This window comes from Salvelinus namaycush, chromosome 36 (assembly GCF_016432855.1).
Source record: "Salvelinus namaycush isolate Seneca chromosome 36, SaNama_1.0, whole genome shotgun sequence".
NCBI classification, from domain to species: Eukaryota; Metazoa; Chordata; class Actinopteri; order Salmoniformes; family Salmonidae; genus Salvelinus; species Salvelinus namaycush.
The window spans coordinates 72,715-90,342 of NC_052342.1; the positions used below are offsets into that span (position 1 = coordinate 72,715).

General features: G+C 42.9%; 1 protein-coding gene and 1 long non-coding RNA gene across 3 annotated transcripts in view; one reads left to right on the plus strand and one right to left on the minus strand.

Moving 5' to 3' along the window:
- Positions 1 to 8,254: 8,254 nt before the first annotated feature.
- On the minus strand, positions 8,255 to 13,795 carry LOC120030617. Its single transcript, XR_005473661.1, has 4 exons — positions 13,704 to 13,795; positions 13,082 to 13,212; positions 12,442 to 12,567; positions 8,255 to 8,301 (listed from the first exon to the last, which is right to left on the minus strand). It is a non-coding gene; the product is annotated as an uncharacterized LOC120030617 (long non-coding RNA).
- A 311-nt stretch (positions 13,796 to 14,106) lies between these two features.
- The window catches only part of LOC120030598 (leucine-rich repeat and calponin homology domain-containing protein 4-like), a 45,554-nt gene continuing 42,032 nt past the window's right edge, over positions 14,107 to 17,628 (plus strand). For both annotated transcript variants that reach the window (XM_038976022.1, XM_038976023.1), the window contains exon 1: positions 14,107 to 14,500. In XM_038976022.1, the coding sequence (XP_038831950.1) occupies positions 14,329 to 14,500 (172 nt within the window). In that variant the 5' untranslated portion in view covers positions 14,107 to 14,328. The remainder of the gene's footprint in view (positions 14,501 to 17,628) is intronic.

The window sequence follows — 17,628 nt, forward strand, 5'->3', positions numbered from 1 at the left end:
TAGGAGACCTTTCTCTTTTTCCCTCTCATTCGTTTTTAATCACTCTCTCCTCAGTTGCACCTGTCTCTATTTCTGTATTTCTGTGTGTGTGGGTGTGCGTGCGTGCGTGTTTTTTGTGTCTGTGTGTGTGTCACATAACCATGTAATGGCCAGCTGCTGCTGCACCTCACAGCACTGACACAGCAGAAAACACAGACAGACACACACACAGACAGACAGACAGACACAGAGACAGACAGACACACTGTCAGGTTTTGGCCAGGACTATTCAGGTTTTGGTCACTAGATGTCCCCATTGCGCCTTTTTGAACCTTTTGTTTTTTTCCCTTCTAGTTATTGTTTTCACCTGTGCCTCATTTCCTTGTAGGTATTTAAACCATTAGTGTCCCTCAGTTCTTTGCTCTGTGTTTGTATGTTAGCACCCAGCCCCAGCCATGCTGTGAACATATATTTCTCTTGTTGGATTTTCCAGAGGTACTCTGGTTTTGTTCTTGTTTATTTTTGATTAGTCTTTTGAGGTTTGTTTTTTCCCTGCTGTTCTTACCACTTTGTGGATTTTCTTTGTATTTTGGAGGATATCCATTTTTTCTCTTGGCTTTACTTTTGACGTTGTGGATTTATATTTTTGCCTGAAGATCTTTTACCTTGATTAAACCACCGTCTCTAGTACTGCTGTGTCTGCCTCATCTTCTGGGTTCTGCCGACTATTAGTGACTGTTTCTCACACCGGGTCCTGACACACACACACACACACACACACAGAGACAGATACAGACACACACACACACAGATGGAAGACAGCACGGCTTGGCACACTATACCTGCAAATCTGTGATCCAAACTCATTTGCAAACAGTTTAATGAATATAATCTGACTCAGAGTGAGTCAGCCGGACAATGCATCTTGGCTTATCCAAAGAAGAAGCATTATGCTATTGTAGTGGACAGTAGTATTTTACATGTGTATATAAAGTAGGCTATATATGATATTATAAATACCTCACATGCGACTCGTAATGCTTCTCTTTAATTATTAGTTACTTTATTTATTATTTTTTGTTGTTATTTTTCTTTAAAATGTAAGGTCTACTCTTGTTGTATTCGGCGCATGTGACAAGATTTGATTTAAAATATACAAGCAAGCATTAAGCAACGAGTTGACGTTGACTAGCAAGAATTGGTCTGAGGATTGTCTATATCAAAGACAGATATTTAATTAACATTGTACAATGAATGGATTCACATAGAAGGCATAAAGCATAACTTGAAAGATCATATCCATGACAAATCAGCACTATTTAAAGGTCACGCAAAGTAAGTCACAGCGTTTGGAAACTGTTCATTGAGATTTAGTTTGATTGGAGAAGTGAGGAACCCTCGAGTCATGAAACCAGAGAGTGATCAAGGCAGTGCATGCGTGTGTACGTGCTTGTGTGTGCACGCGCGCACAACATAACACGCACAGCTGGTTGTGGGCTGGTCACGTCCAATCACATTCCTCTTATTCTCAGGCATTTTCCTCTTTCAGCAGGTACTCATTCTCTCTCTCTCTCTCTCTCTGCTGTCCTTCTGTCCCCCACTCACACTCTCTCTTCTGCTCTCCCTCTCTCCTCCTGCACTCTTCAGTCTCTCTTATTGTCCTTCTCCTTTAATCCATCTGTCACTCTCTCTCTATTTCTTCTTCTGATTCTCAGTCCTGCTGTCTCTCCCTCCCACTGGCCTCTATGTGCATCAATCTGTCATGCACCTATTCTCTCTTTCTCCTCATACCTTTCCAGTGGTTAAAGGCTATGACCATTGACCTTCATTCACCCCTCCTCTATTTCAGAGGGTTAAAATGCAACAAATTAAGGCCTCCCAGGTGGCGCAGTGGTCTAGGGCACCAGAGACTCTGGGTTCGCGCCCAGGCTCTGTCGCAGCCGGTCGCGACCGGGAGGGCCGTGGGGCGACGCACAATTGGCCTAGCGTCGTCTGGGTTAGGGAGGGTTTGGCCGGTAGGGATATCCTTGTCTCATCGTGCTCTAGCGGCTCTTGTGACGGGCCGGCCGCAGTGCACGCTAACCAGGTCGCCAGGTGCACGGTGTTTCCTCCGACACATTGGTGCGGCTGGCTTCCGGGTTGGATGCGAGCTGTGTTAAGAAGCAGTGCGGCTTGGTTGGGTTGTGTTTCGGAGGACGCATGGCTTTCCACCTTCGTCTCTCCCGAGCCCGTACGGGAGTTGTAGCGATGAGACAAGATAGTAACTACTGACAATTGGATACCACGAAATTGGGGAGAAAAAGGGGGTAAAAAAATATGGGAAGGGAAGGTTGTTATGGGAAGGTTGCCATGGATCCATTGACGACATACCACATGTATGAAGTATTGAAGGTATGCAATACACACACAGAGACAGACACAAAGACACACACACTGAGCTGTGTGACATTTATAATCACATGGAACAGAACATTGGTCAAAAACAAATAAGCTTAGTCTATGATACTAATGAGAATGATTCATATTTCTATTTTTATTTATTATGGATACCGTTATACATTTTAAAAACATTACAAAACATTCTGAGCAGATTTCACACCATATTAAGTGTGTGCCGTCAGGCCTCTACTCTACGCGGGCGCCGAAGACGTGGAAGTCGATTATGGCAGCCCCCCGCACCTCTCTGGGTTAAATGCGGAAGACACATTTCAGTTGAAGGCATTCAGTTGTACAACTGACTAGGTATCCCCCCTTTCCCTTTTTTTTACTACCACATATCTATAACACAAAATCCACGTGTACGTGTGTGTATAGTACATATGTTTTCATGTGTATGTATGCATGTGTCTGTTTGTGTTGCTTCACAGTCCCCGCTGTTCCATAAGGTGCAATTGTATCTGTTTTTTAAATCTGATTTTACTGCTGGCATGAGACAGCTCGGTGCATTCAACATGTCAATACCTTATATTTGCGCTCTGTGTACATCCAAGGGCCAGCCGTGTTGCCTTGTTCTGAGCCCCTTTTGTGGGACCTGAACACACAACTGCACAGTAGTCCAGGTGCGACAAAACTAGGGCCTGTAGAACCTGCATTGTTGATTGTGCTGTTACGAATGCAGAGCAACACTTGACTATTGACAGACTTGTCCCCACCTTTAGCTACTGTTGTATCAATATGTTTTGACCATCACAGTTTACAATCCAGGGTAACTCCAAGCAGTTTAGTCTCCTCAAATATCCACATTATTCATTACAAGATTTAGTTGAGATTTAGGATTTAGTGAAAAATTTGTCCAAAATACAATGCTTTTAGTTTTTGAAATATTTAAGACTAATTTATTCCTTGCCACCCATTCTGAAACTAACTGCAGCTCTTTGTTAAGTGTTGATGTCATTTCAGTCGCTGTGGTAGCTGTTGTGAATAGTGTTGAGTCATCCGCATACATAGACACACTGGCTTTACTCAAAGCCAAATGTTGTTAGTAAAGAATGAGAAAAATATGGAACCCGCACACTGTTCTTGGTAGTATCACTGCTCTTTAATAAGCTTTACGTATCGGCCTCATGGCCTTCGTCAGAGCTTTTGTGAGTTTTTTAAATTAGCACCCTTATGTAGACCTAGCTTCACCCACAGCCGTTCCACGCATCGAATGTGGTTGGAGTCGAAGGAAAACAAATAATTGCTACCAAATATAACAATATGCATTTCATTAATATTTGAATAAAGTGTGTACATAAAACGTATTAAACACCTCTGTAAACCACAATCAGGACATCAGAGTAATCTGAAATAGGGGCATAATTCATGTTCAAATTTACAACATAGCCTACATAGGCATTTCATCATTAAGACCTTTAGGAAATAATGTCTGGCGGGTGAAAATCCCAAAACATTCTCTTTTGCTCAGAGTATTATTTATATAATCTCCCCTGTCTGATATCTTAACTTTCTCTATGCCACAAAATCTAAAGGTAGAAATGTCATGTTTTAGGTCTTTAAAATGTACTGCGACTGGATAATCCCTGTCGTTTCTCCTAATTTAACTTTTATGTTCACTTATTCTGTTTGAGAGAACGAGAGGTTTTACCTACATAGCACAGCCCACATGGACATTTAATAATGTAGATTACATGGGTGGTGGAGCACGTAATAATGTAATTTATTTGGAAACGTTTTCCTGTATGTGGGTGGCAGAAATATTCACACTTCATCGTATTGTTGCATTGTGTTGCACTGTTAGTAAAGAATGAAAAAAGTAAGGGGCCTAGGCAGCTACCCTGGGGAATTCCTGATTCTACCTGGAATTTGTTGGAGAAGCTTCCATTAAAAAACACCCTCTATGTTCAATTAGACAGGTAACTCTTTATCCACAATATAGCAGGGGGTGTAAAGTTTTTCCAGCGGAAGGGGGCTGTCTAGGCTGTGCCCAGGCAGTTGATTGACTAGGACAGGGAGAGGTAGCTGGAGGGGCATCCACAGCCATGGATAGAACACCAAAGCACCCAGCAGAAGACAGCTGGTACAGGGGCTCAAAGCAATTTCAATATCCGGAAGCGGGGGAAGACGGTAGGCACCCCGAGAACGATTCTTCTCCAACTTTCTGGTTCCGACAGCCATCCATTTACGCTCACCTGGAGTCGAACAATGAGCAGCCATTTTCTGGTCCAAGTTAGTGCAGTGGCGGAAATGTACCATAGTCCAGGAAGGTCTCATTATGATCCTCTTGGATGTTTTGATAGGAAGTATTTAAAGATGTCGATAGTCTCATAGAAATCATATTCAGTTCAAGGCGCTTAGTCAAATGTTTTATCTCTTCATGAAGAGTAATAATCCTTTCTTTAGCTGCATCAAGTTCAATACATTTTTCACAAATTAAGGTCTCCATCGGACCTTTCCCCGTCACAACAACGAACATGTGGCAGATTATACATTTAGTAGCACGCGAGTCCCCAGCAGATTCAAATGAGTTTTCACTGCTGCACGCCGACAGTCCAAGGAAACAGACATTTCCTGGGTCTGCCGGGGACTTAGATGCTTGAACCTCATTGACCCACATGCATAAGGAGGGATGTCATGGCCTTTGATTCCAGAGAGTGGAATCAAATAACTGTGTGTCTGAAGTGTGGTGACTGCCAAAGCTCTGTTTTGCTCTGTGCAAGCCAATGACCTAGTAATATTTACTGGATATGACTTCTCTACTTTTCCTGTCCTCTTTTGCACTATCATTTCCGCTCTTCCCCTCCTCCCCCATCTTTCGCACTCCCAGTGTCCTAAGTCCAGTAGATGCTGGATGATGCAGCTCTGACATCACTCTTTCTCACGCTCCCTGTCTCCCCACTCCGACCCCTCTTCTTCCTCTGTGCTCTCCCATCCTCCTCTTTTCCCCTGGAGTAATGGATCGGTTGTTGATGCCCCATGTAAACAGACAAATCACGCACCCAATACATCTAACTAACACATAGCCTACACTTGTAGAAAATCCAAACAAATGTGGTGCCACTACGATTTATGACCTCTAAGGGACCAGCATCTGGTCAAGATACAAAATGTTGTTTTAACTCTTTTCTGCCAACAAATCATGTCACTAGTTAATTTCAGCTGTCGTTTTGTAAATAACTCCATCTTGGTGCTTCAAAACCTGTGTCCAGTACTTTTGAGCCATTTACTACAAATCATCTTACTTGTTAGTTTCAGTGGCCATCTTGTAAATAACTATGCATTTTATAACAACATCATGGATGAGAGGAAAAAACATACAATTGTCAAGCGGAAGGTCATGGGTTTTACCATACGAAATCCGTTAAACGTCCGGCCAGTGGAGGGTTAACGTAACAGCGGCTGCTAATGGAGGGTATTTGTTTAAGTGTACAGTGAGAATGTAGTGTATAAAGCGCCCGACCCAATCGCTCTCTGGATCCAGCTGTGGGATCAGGACACCACGACATTGACAGATGGTCCAATGGGACACTGGGGAGGGAGGGTGGGGAGGGGGGAAAGAGAGAATGTTAATGGTCCCTGAGACAGAGAAGGGGAATAGGGGGTGTGGGGGGCAGTCATCTGGTCAAGGGGGAAGAATAGGAAAAAGAGAGGGGTAAAACCAAAACCACACAGGAGATGGGGACAATGCAGAACCGCTGGCCTGACATTTTCTCTTGCATAGGAGTTCTGACGCACACACTCATATGTACGTGTACACACATACATACGCATAGTGGGAAGGGGTGGTGGGTTTGTTGGGGATAGTGGTGTATAGTTAAGCAATAAGGCACGTGGAGGTGTGATATATGGCCAACATACCACAGTTACGGGCTGTTCTTATGCTTGACGCAACGCAGAGTGCCTGGACACAGCCCTTAGCATCCATAGCTCTGGCTATGAATTTGAGAGTGGTAACATTTCTCCAGCCCTGTCCCATAGCTTTTTAACCAAACAGGAACCTGAAGGCTCTTGTCAACAACTAGGAAACACTTACATTTACTAACACTTACTAAGAAACACTTACATGTTACAATTTAATATTTCATATATCTTTGTTGTAGGAAGACACCTCATAACAGCTAACATCAGGGGTACCCTTGTGTCTTATCATTAACGGGATATGAAAAGGTGGTCCTCAGCCCTGGTGACGGAGGCTGCTGCAGCTACAGAACTACCTGTGTCTGTAGTTAAGGTATGAAATGGAGGGAAGGGGTGGGGGGGGGGTGAGAGGGAGGTGGAATTAGGGACATGTGACTACAGAGTTGATGGATTTTGAGGGGTTAGTGAAAAGAGGGATTGGGGGACATATTTATTTTGGGGAAAGAAATAGGCTGTGTTCTGATACCCTGCATCCAGAAGTGTTCACACTTTCATTTCACCTCGTGCATTTACAAGCATTGGATTGGTGCAAGCATAATGGGGAGACATTCCACCACAGCACAAGACCACTGAACGACCCTAGGCCAAGCGTTTTCTTTCCTAACCCCCTGTATTATTAGAATATTGTGAAATAAAAGAATAAACCACCAACCACCTAAAACACTGCGGATTAGGCAGGATCAGGCAATAATGTAAAATCATGTTTAATTACAGTTCTGTAAACGGTATTTTATCAACACAGAAGTTATACAGTGTTATGCTTGAATGTTTTTAGTTGAGTAACATCTAACGACAATGCTTTCCTTTCAAATTACAGAACTGGATTGGTAACTATGAGCATTCACTTAATACCTCCTGCAATACCCGGCGCTGCAAAGCTGCTGGTTAGAAGCGCAGTGTGTCTGCCTATAACTTGCTTTGTGCAGAGGTGCTGAAGGGGAAAGGTATGTATTCTCAGATGAATGTTTATTCCAACATAAAAAATGTAGTCTTACATTCTGATGTGAAATGTTGAGAACTGCTCTATCACTTTCACCTCTCCAGTCAATAATGTGTCTTTCCACAGGAAACCTTTTTTAGTCAGGAAAATATGATATACTGTTTACTGCTGGATTATTTTTAAAGGGGGTTTTAAAGTAAGAGTATTATTTAAATAATGATATTAGGAATGAGGTGGATGATTAGGTGGCCATGATTGAATGTGGCCAAGTTGGGAATTTAGCCATGACAGCAGGTTGAACCCCCCTACTCTTACAATAAGTGCAATGGGATTTTGAATGACCAGAGTCAGGACACTCGTTTTTACGTCCCATCTGAAAGACGGCACCCTATGCAGGACAATGTCCCCAAATTTAATCAAGTTTTGAAATTCTTATGTTTTAGTCAAATATTATTTCTATTTAGGTTCAATCAATCAATCAAATGTATTTATAAAGCCCTTCTTACATCAGCTGATGTCACAAAGTACTATACAGAAACCCAGCCTAAAACCCCAAACAGCAAGCAATGCAGGTGTAGAAGCACGGTGGCTAGGAAAAACTCCCTAGAAAGGACAGAACCTAGGAAGAAACCAGGCTATGAGGGCTGGTCAGTCCTCTTCTGGCTGTGCCGGGTGGAGATTATAACAGAACATGGCCAAGATGTTCAAATGTTCATAGATGACCAGCAGGGTCAAATAATAATAATCACAGTGGTTATAGAGGGTGCAACAGGTCAACACCTCAGGAGTAAATGTCAGTTGGCTTTTCATAGCCGATCATTCAGAGTATCTCTACCACTCCTGCTGTCTCTAGAGAGTTGAAAACAGCAGGTCTGGGACAGGTAGCAAGTCCGGTGAACAGGTGAGGGTTCCATAGCCGCATGCAGAACAGTTGAAACTGGAGCAGCAGCACGACTAGGTGGACTGGGGACCGCAAGGAGTCATCAGGCCAGGTAGTCCTGAGGCATGGTCCTAGGGCTCAGGTCCTCCGAGAGAAAGAAAGAAAGAGAATTAGAGAGAGCATACTTAAATTCACACAGGACAAGACAGGAGAAATACTCCAGATTTAACAGACTGACCCTAGCCCACTGACACATGAACTATTGCAGCATAAATACTGGAGGCTGAGACAGGAGGGGTCGGGAAACACTGTGGCCTCGTCCCGACAATACCCCCGGACAGGGCCAAACAGGCAGGATATAACCCCACCCACTTTGCCAAAGCACAGCCCCCACACCACTAGAGGGATATATATCTCCAACCACCAACTTACCATCCTGAGACAAGGCCGAGTATAGCAACGATCTCCGCCACGGCACAACCCCAGGGGGGGTGCCAACCCAGACAGGAAGATCACGCCAGTGACTCAACCCACTCAAGTGACGCACCCCCCCTAGGGGTGGCATGGAAGAGCACCAGTAAGCCAGTGACTCTGTAATAGGCCAGTAATAGCCAGTGACTCTTGCCTTCCTTGAGTTTGTGATCAAATATATGTATTTTATCAGATTTTTTACAAGTGTCTTTTGTTTCAGAATTGTGCAACAATGCCCAAAATTGGGAAATCAAAAATCTTTATCCTGGGAAAGGAAATTCCATTGAGAGACAATGCTCAGAGGTGAAAGAGGCACATTGTCCCTCAGTGCTGCACCTCCAGCTTGGAACCTCCTCAGGCCAGCTACAAGTAATACCCAGACTACCAGTGCTCAGAGAAAGAAGGCGGAAACAGTGGCTGCACGGAGAGAAATTAGGGAGCAGCTGCACAACATCCTTGTGGAGAATATTGCCCCCCCAAGTAAAATCTATCTCTGCTCCGTGTGTGGGATCGAGCCAGAGATAATATGGCGGTGCACCGACTATGAGGCTGAGACAATATTTTGCTCCGACTGTGTGGTGGCCACCCATAGACAAAAACATTGACATGGAGATCTGGCAGATAATTATCATCGACAATGTTTCGTAATGTGCACAATTGACAAAGAAACTAAGGTGCTCCTAATGTTTGGTTTACTCAGTGTATACACCTTGATTATGGCTTGTGCCTTAATTGCAGTAGTGTAACTGGGTTATGATATCACAACTAGAACAATAAGAAACTACTACTGGATATAGTCAATGGGATAGTGGTTGTCACGGGAAATTTATAACTAATTATGTGGCTGGTCAGCCCTTTACAACTCGGAAGACATGGTTTGGCAGATATTAAAAGTGAACAAGACCGTTTCGGTAAATGAGTGAACTCAAATCAATGAAGGAGAAAACCTAAAACCTCAGTTTGGAGTTACAGCAGCTGACAATCTGCAGCGGATTTTGTTTATTTAAAGCAGAGTGCACCCATCGACTCAGTGTCTGGGGTTAGTGTCGGCACTGAGATTGGAAGGTTGGGTTTGATCCCCAGCTCAGTCATACCAAAGACTCTAAAAAGCGGGACCTAATGCATCTCTGCTTGGCACTCCGCATTAAGCAGAAGGATTCAGGGTAAGGCATTGCGATAGACTAGTGTCCTGTCCAAGAGGTATACTTGTATATCAATTTGCCTCACACTACTGAAACAGGAGATATGCTTCTGCCCTATGGGCTGTCATAGCTGGGACAATGCTAATTATAATGCACCCAGAGGGAACGTTATTTCCCATACATTTTTCACCAAACCTAAACTTGTTGGTTATGTTTACTATGTGAAATGCAAGGTTTTCTATGTTGTTGACCCCGAATGATGGTGAAACTGAATTCCTGACTGCGGATTGTGCCGTTACGCATCACAGATATGTCAAAGAAAACTATTTATATTTGCATTTAAAAATGTGTCGTTTGCTCCAGTCTTTTTAATGGAACTTTTCATAACTAGTGCATGATGTGCGAGTAGAGCTCTGCCAGTGTGAGCCGGAAGCAGTGTCATTGGTCAGGTACATGCTCTGGCCTTGCACACCCCTCCAGCCTCAAACGCTAACCTAGCTAGCCCACATTTGCTAATGCAACAAGCAGTGTTAGTTGATGCTTGCTAATCCTATACCTAAATAGTTCACTAGCTAGTAGCTACCTACTATAGCTGGCTAAATGTGCCCAGATCCAGAAGCTTTGTTAGCTAACGCAATCTAACTAAACTGATACGAGCTAGCTAACTGGTAGTTTCCGAATCTGGGCATATTTTAGTCAGCTAACATTAGTCTAGCCAAATACCTTTTCTCTAAACACCTGGTCAAGGTAGCTAGCTAACTAAGCAGTGCCCCCAGATATGACAAGGGACAGCCGGGCCCCCGTGGACCTCCAGTGCCCCTTAGACATGGTGAGGAACAGTCTGGCCTCAGCGGACCTCCGGGGCCCCCCAGACCCCTTGTTCCACCCTCACATAATATAACAGACAGAATGGGCCAAAATTCACCCAACATATTGTGGGAAGGTTGTGGAAGGCTACCCAAATTGCTTTACCCAAGTTAAACAATTTAAAGGCAATGCTACCAAATACTATTTGAGTGTATGCAAACTTCTGATCCACTGGGAATGTGATGAAAGAAATAAAAGCTGAAATGAATCATTCTCTCTACTATTATTCTGACATTTCACATTCTTAAAATAAAGTGGTAATCCTAACTAACCTAAGACAGGGAATTTTTACTAGGATTAAATGTCAGGAATTGTGAAAAACGGAGTTTAAATGTATTTGGCTCAGGTGTATGTAAACTTCCGACTTCAACTGTACATCCATCTCACAACTGCTGAATGATTATGGTGACTACAAGTGATTTGTAGTGAACCGCATAGTTTTAAGTAATAGATTTCTGAATACATTCACTTATGATTCAAACCATGGACATCATTCCTATAAATCACTCATTAATGTGCAAAAACATGAATGCTTTATTGTCAGAAGAATCCATATTCCTCCTACCCCTGGGCGAGATCAGGCAACATCATAAAGTTCACTCCCACTGCTATGCTGATGACACCCAGCTCTACCTCTACCTCTACACCAAACCCACCACTCCCCTCCCTCATCAGCTGCCTTCAGGACATCCAGAGCTGGATGAGCATGGACCTCCTCAAACTCAACAGCAATAAGACAGAGGTCATGCCCAACGGCTCTAAATCCACTCTCCCCAAGCATCACCACAGTCAAAAGCCTCGGTGTCTCCCTCTTTTAAACCCCACATAAAAACCAGCACCGGGACACCATTCTTCCACCTCCGCAATATCTCCAGGCTCCGCCCGTCACTGTCACACTCCGGCACCGAAACCCTCATCCATACCTTGGTTACTTCCTGACTAGACTATTGTGACACTCTCCTTCACCAGATCCCCACCAACCTCATTAATAGACTCCAACTGGTTCTGAACTCTGGTGCTGCAAGAATCCACACCAGCACCAGATCAACTGAACAAATCAAACCAAACCTGGCTCCCTGTGCAACCCTGTATTCACTTTAAAATAATGCTACTTACCTACAAATCCCTCTACAACCTGGCACCCACCTACCTCTCTGATCTTCTCCCACTCTATGCTCCCTCCCGCTCCTCCTCTGCTGGTCTCCTTGTCTCCCCCCATTCCACCATGGGTGCCTGGGCCTTTAGCTCTTATTCCCAACCCTACCAACCCTAAACGGGTAACCTACCACCTAAACCAAACAGGGTTTGTATCCTCTTCCCAACCCCTCCCTCTTTTTATCTGTCCTATTTTGCCTGGTCCTGTGATTTTAGAGAGTTTAGATGTTATATTGCTGTTGATTGATGCACTTGATTTTATAACTTGACGTATTGCACTTCATTTTATGTAGGCCTACATTTAATGTAAGATGTCCTTGAGTGTCCTAAAAAGTTTCCACCAAATTAAAATGAATTATTATTTTTTAGTAGTAGTGAATTGGGGAAGAAAAACACCCCCCCCCCAAAAATATGTAATTGGCCAGTTAATATCATTATTTAAATAATACTCTTACTTTAAAACCACCCTTCAAAAATAATCCAGCAGGAAACAGTATATCATATTTTTCTGACTAAAAAAGGATTCCCGTGGAAAGACGCATTATTGACTGGAGAGGTGAAAGTGATAGAGCAATTCTCAACATTTCACATCAGAATGTAAAGACTACATTTTTTTATGTTGGAATAAACATTCATCTGAGAATACATACCTTTCCCCTTCAGCACCTCTGCACAAAACAAGTTATAGGCAGACACAATGCGCTTATAACCAGCAGCGTTGCGGCGCCGGATGTGCAGGAGGTATTAAGTGAACGCCCATAGTTACCAATCCAGTTCTGTAATTTGAAAGGAAAGCATTGTCGTTAGATGTTACTCAACTAAAAACATTCAAGCATAACACTGTATAACTTCTGTGTTGATAAAATACCGTTTACAGAACTGTAATTAAACATTATTGTACACTATTGCCTGATCCTGCCTAATCCGCAGTGTTTTAGGTGGTTGGTGGTTTATTCTTTTATTTCACAATATTCTAATAATACAGGGGGTTAGGAAAGAAAACGCTTGGCCTAGGGTCGTTCAGTGGTCTTGTGCTGTGGTGGAATGTCTCCCCATTATGCTTGCACCAATCCAATGCTTGTAAATGCATGAGGTGAAATGAAAGTGTGAACACTTCTGGATGCAGAGTATCAGAACACAGCCTATTTCTTTCCACACTTTCACCAAAATAAATATGTCCCCCCAATCCCTCTTTCCACTAACCCCTCAAAATCCACCAACTCTGTAGTCACATGTCCCTAATTCCACCTCCCTCTCACCCCCCACCCACCCCTTCCCTCCATTTCATACCTTAACTACAGACACAGGTAGTCCTGTAGCTGCAGCAGCCTCCGTCACCAGGGCTGAGGACCACCTTTTCCTACCCCGTTCATGATAAGACACAAGGGTACCCCTGATGTTAGCCGTTATGAGGCGTCTTCCTACAACAACAACAAAGATATATTAAATTGTAACATGGGTGTATGTAAGTGTTTCCTAGTCTTTGAACAAGAGCCTTCAGGTTCCTGTTTGGGTAAAAAGCTAATGGACAGGGCTGGAGGAATGTTACCACTCTCAAATTCATAGCCAGAGTTATGGATGCAAGAACTAACCATCCTTGATATAGCTTGAGGCTATACAGTGTTTGTTTACATTTACTTTGTTTACAAACATTGGAGTAAAACAAGCTTTTATTTGGGGTTCTGGTGGGGTATGACAGTTGAACTAAGCTCATAAGGCATTTATAAGTTATATCTTCAAGAATCAATCGGTACACATCATTCATTTAAAAGTCAAAGATAGATGTAGAAACGGCTGATTTCCCCTTTAAAAGCCCAATGACAAGTAGCTAGCTAATCTGATTACATTTTTCACCGGTTGAAGTGTTTTACTTATTATTGAGACCAACAATTCCCTTCAATGTTTAACATACCTTGAGTGATGGGAGAAGTCATCATTGAGTGGGAACAGACTAGAATGGGAACAAAGAAATTACATGTAGCTACAACGTGATGAGGATAGCTAGCTAATCATTTTCTAGCTAACTACTAACATTCTTTAGGTGAACATGCGCACTCGGTCTCAGTTAAAATCGCCATTGAAAGGGTCGCGTAGTACAATGTGTGGTTCCGAATCACTATTCAAAGGTAACACGTACCACACATGTGACATTCACCATGTGAAAGGTGTGATTGGTCAAATCTTTCCTCCTTTTAATGAAGTGATTGTTGTCCAATCGGGTGCACCAATTCATCTCCTTTGAGATATGGGCGTGTTATCCCTGTCAATCAATTTTCTTGCTCGTCGTAGCCACTCCCACTGCTCCTCACCTACCTGGTGCTGCTGCACCCCTTCAGACAGAGATTGACAGTTAGCAAGTACCGCTTTTTCATGCTTCTCGGAGTGGATAATTAATAATAATAATTCATTGTCCTAGCTACTTCGAAAGTTGTTTTTGTCGGACGGTTTTGGAATTAGTTGTGAGGGATATGAAAGTGTAAAGCAAGACTTTCTTTTTTGAGACTCAAACGAAGTAACATTGAGGCATTTCCACGTTCATGGCTGCTGGGTACCGTGCCCAGCTGCCGGCGACAATAGCTGCTAGCCGGAGGGTGGAGAAGTCGCTCGAGGAAGCTGCAGCGAGCGGGGCTCTGAACTTGTCTAATCGCAAATTGAAAGAGTTTTCCCGAAACGCTAGGAACTATGACCTGTCCGATATTGTGCACGCAGGTGAGTTGTGTTTTGTGTAGATAACGTGGTTCAATTGACAATTAATCTGATGGGGAGTCACCGTGGACAGTTATTTTTTTTAATGAATCCTGCTATTGTTAACTAACAACCGTCATGAAGTTGAAATGTGCACGAGCGGATTGTGTCTCAAGATTCCTTGACCCTATATTCAGAGGTTGCACTGCCAATTCAACCACAACTTCTTAAACGTGTACATTTGTGTTTATTCTTTCAATTTCGGGGGGGCATTTCTTTTCATTTGATTCATGCGTGCTCAGATTCATGTCCTGGCTCATTGCTTGTCACATTCGCAAGTTCCCCTTCGCATTATGTATGATGACGTATGCTGGGCATGTCATTGTGTCAATGTTCAGTACATTATCACAATGAATACCATTGAATAATATTAATTAGATGACATAATAAAATATTGTAACGTTTTAGGGTGCCTAAAATTGCAATCAAATGCGTGAGGTTAAATGACAGTTTAATTAAGTAGAACTAGATTTGTTGAAGGAGGATTACCCAATCCTGGTTGCTGCCTGAAACCAATCTAAGGTACCCAACGTTTTGAAACAACGCACCCCCAACTCTCTGTGTTCTCTGGTAGTTATGACCATCTGCTCAAAAGGACCTAGGCCTTGTAAGGTGATGAAACACCTTGGACACACGCACGGCACGGCCTGGAATTTCGTTATTTTATTGGCAAGGCCACTATCCCTTAATGGGGTGGCCAATTTGGCAAGGCACCAAGGCTATGAACCCAAATAGCCAATTAAGTTGATTCGGAACACAGAAAAACACTGTTCTGTTATGAAAAATACATGAACATTTTATTACAGAGCTATCATTGAAATATTCTGTCTTCCTTGACTTGATTTTTGCTCAAAAAACAATTTCATAGACAAACAATACAATAAATATATTTTAAGTACACAACAATGATGAAACCATACCAGGAGACCACTATTGAAGTCTGGTAAACATAATTTTTTTTACAAATATTTTTTGTAGTTACCCTTTCATTTAAGTGTGCATGTATCTAGCTAGCCCTGTTTGGTTAGCAGTGTTTCAGTAGCAAAACTAATGGCCACTGGGTTGATGTAAATAATCCTGATTTTATTCTGCCAGGTAGGCACAGACTAATTTGTAGGTAGTTAACATTTAATTTATGATGTGCACCACTGCTAAATGAATACAGGGGAAACACTGACGACACGCTTTCCCATGGTTTGTTTTTTAATTGGAGCATGCATACCAGATACTCCGACTATAAACACTGTCATTTTCTCAGTATTAGCCTAGGAATTGAGAAATAATACAATCATTGAAAGCTGGGATCCTCCTCCTTTCATTTCAGGCCATCAAAGCTCTGTTTTTCCCCAGGTTGCATTTAGAATTGTTCTGCAATGCCTGGACTTTCTCTTGTTTCTCTCCACACATCAACCAGCTGTTGGAGGATTTGCATGTTCTCACTGCCGGACAGGTGATATTCTGTTAAAACTAGGCTATTTGTGCATGTGATAAATGCTTCAGCAATTATTATTTTGCCAGAAGTAAAATAGACTCCGTAGTTATTGGCACATCGGCCATCTGAGGCCACGCACGCACGCACACACGAGATATACCATCTCTAATCCAACTAACGGTAATGGAGACTGTAGTGATGAATGTATCCAAGGCCTTCGACAACACTATCTTGATGTGCACATGTTTGTCCAACGCGAAGCTCAGATTATAAACATTCTATAGAATACTTATACATGTATAAACATGTATTTGTTGATGGTGTCCAATGAGCTCTTCATCTAAACCACCTCTGATGAAAGATTGTTTGCATTTAATAATGCATTTTGTCTTGAGGACCGTTCCTGCAAAGTTTGCTCTAACTCTGCTCAGAGTCTGTCCTGTCTCTCTCATACATTCAGTGACTAATTTTCTGGTGGTGTTAAGATGGCAACATAGTTCCCTTTGAATGGTCTTAATTACACTTTACTCCATACGTAGACAGCTTAGAAAATAGCACACCCCTTTTCAGTATTAGACGCTTGCTGACACACACATACACACCACCTCTTACCCCTATGACAGAGGTTTAGGCTGACTTAATATAATTACCAGTGGTGACACAGACAGTGGTGTGTGCTGGTTAGGAGCTCGAAAGTCAGGTATAAGACCATGTCTTAACTGTATAATCCATACATTACCAGACTAAACACGACACAGGGAAGTCCTCAAGGAACGGATCTTACTCTCTGTGAAGATTACAAAGAGAGGGACATTTAGATTTGATTCGGCGTGGCCAACTGTTATGGAAAGGCAGAACAGAGGCCGGCTCTGTGTCCTAATCCAGACTTCTTATCAGAATCGATTAGTTTCGGGTGCCATTTTTATATGGGTATATTGGGAAAGGGCCTACTGAAGCTCACTAGTGAGGGCTTATGGATTGAAAGTGGGAAGATTGCAGAATTGGAACAAGGTCCCAAGCAGGCCCTATGGTGTTTATGATAACTGTGACAGTCTCCCTCTCTCATCTCTCTCTCCTCTCTCGCTTATCTCGCTCACTCACACTCACACTCACACTCACACTCACACTCACACACACACACACACACACACACACACACACACACACACACACACACACACACACACACACAAAATGTGGAGCAACTTCCCTTCAGGAAGGTCAGGGTTCAGTCCTTCTCCTCTCCCCACACACACCAGGGTGTCCGTTAGCTGTCTTTTGCCCAGCTAAAAAGAACTGGCACCGGCCAATTGTCTGGGAGAAGAAGAAAAAATTCCATTGCAAAATATATATATTTTGCCTGTTCATTGATGGAAATACCAGTCGATGTAGATCCATTTGACCGGTCATGATTATCGAGGGTCATTTGCATAATTTTGTGGAATGAAATTGGCCCGTGTGTGTTTTATTTAATCGTTATGTTTATCACACGTGCATACAGATACAGAGCCTATAAACATAAGTCTTTCAGACAGCGCAAGAGCTGCTGCTACTGCTTCTCAAACAGCTCCTTTGTTGCTGCTGGAGTGAAACACCATGTGCTTCTATAAGCCAGTTATTGCGTAACAATTCTAAACGCAATTGCGTGTTAAAGGTAAGG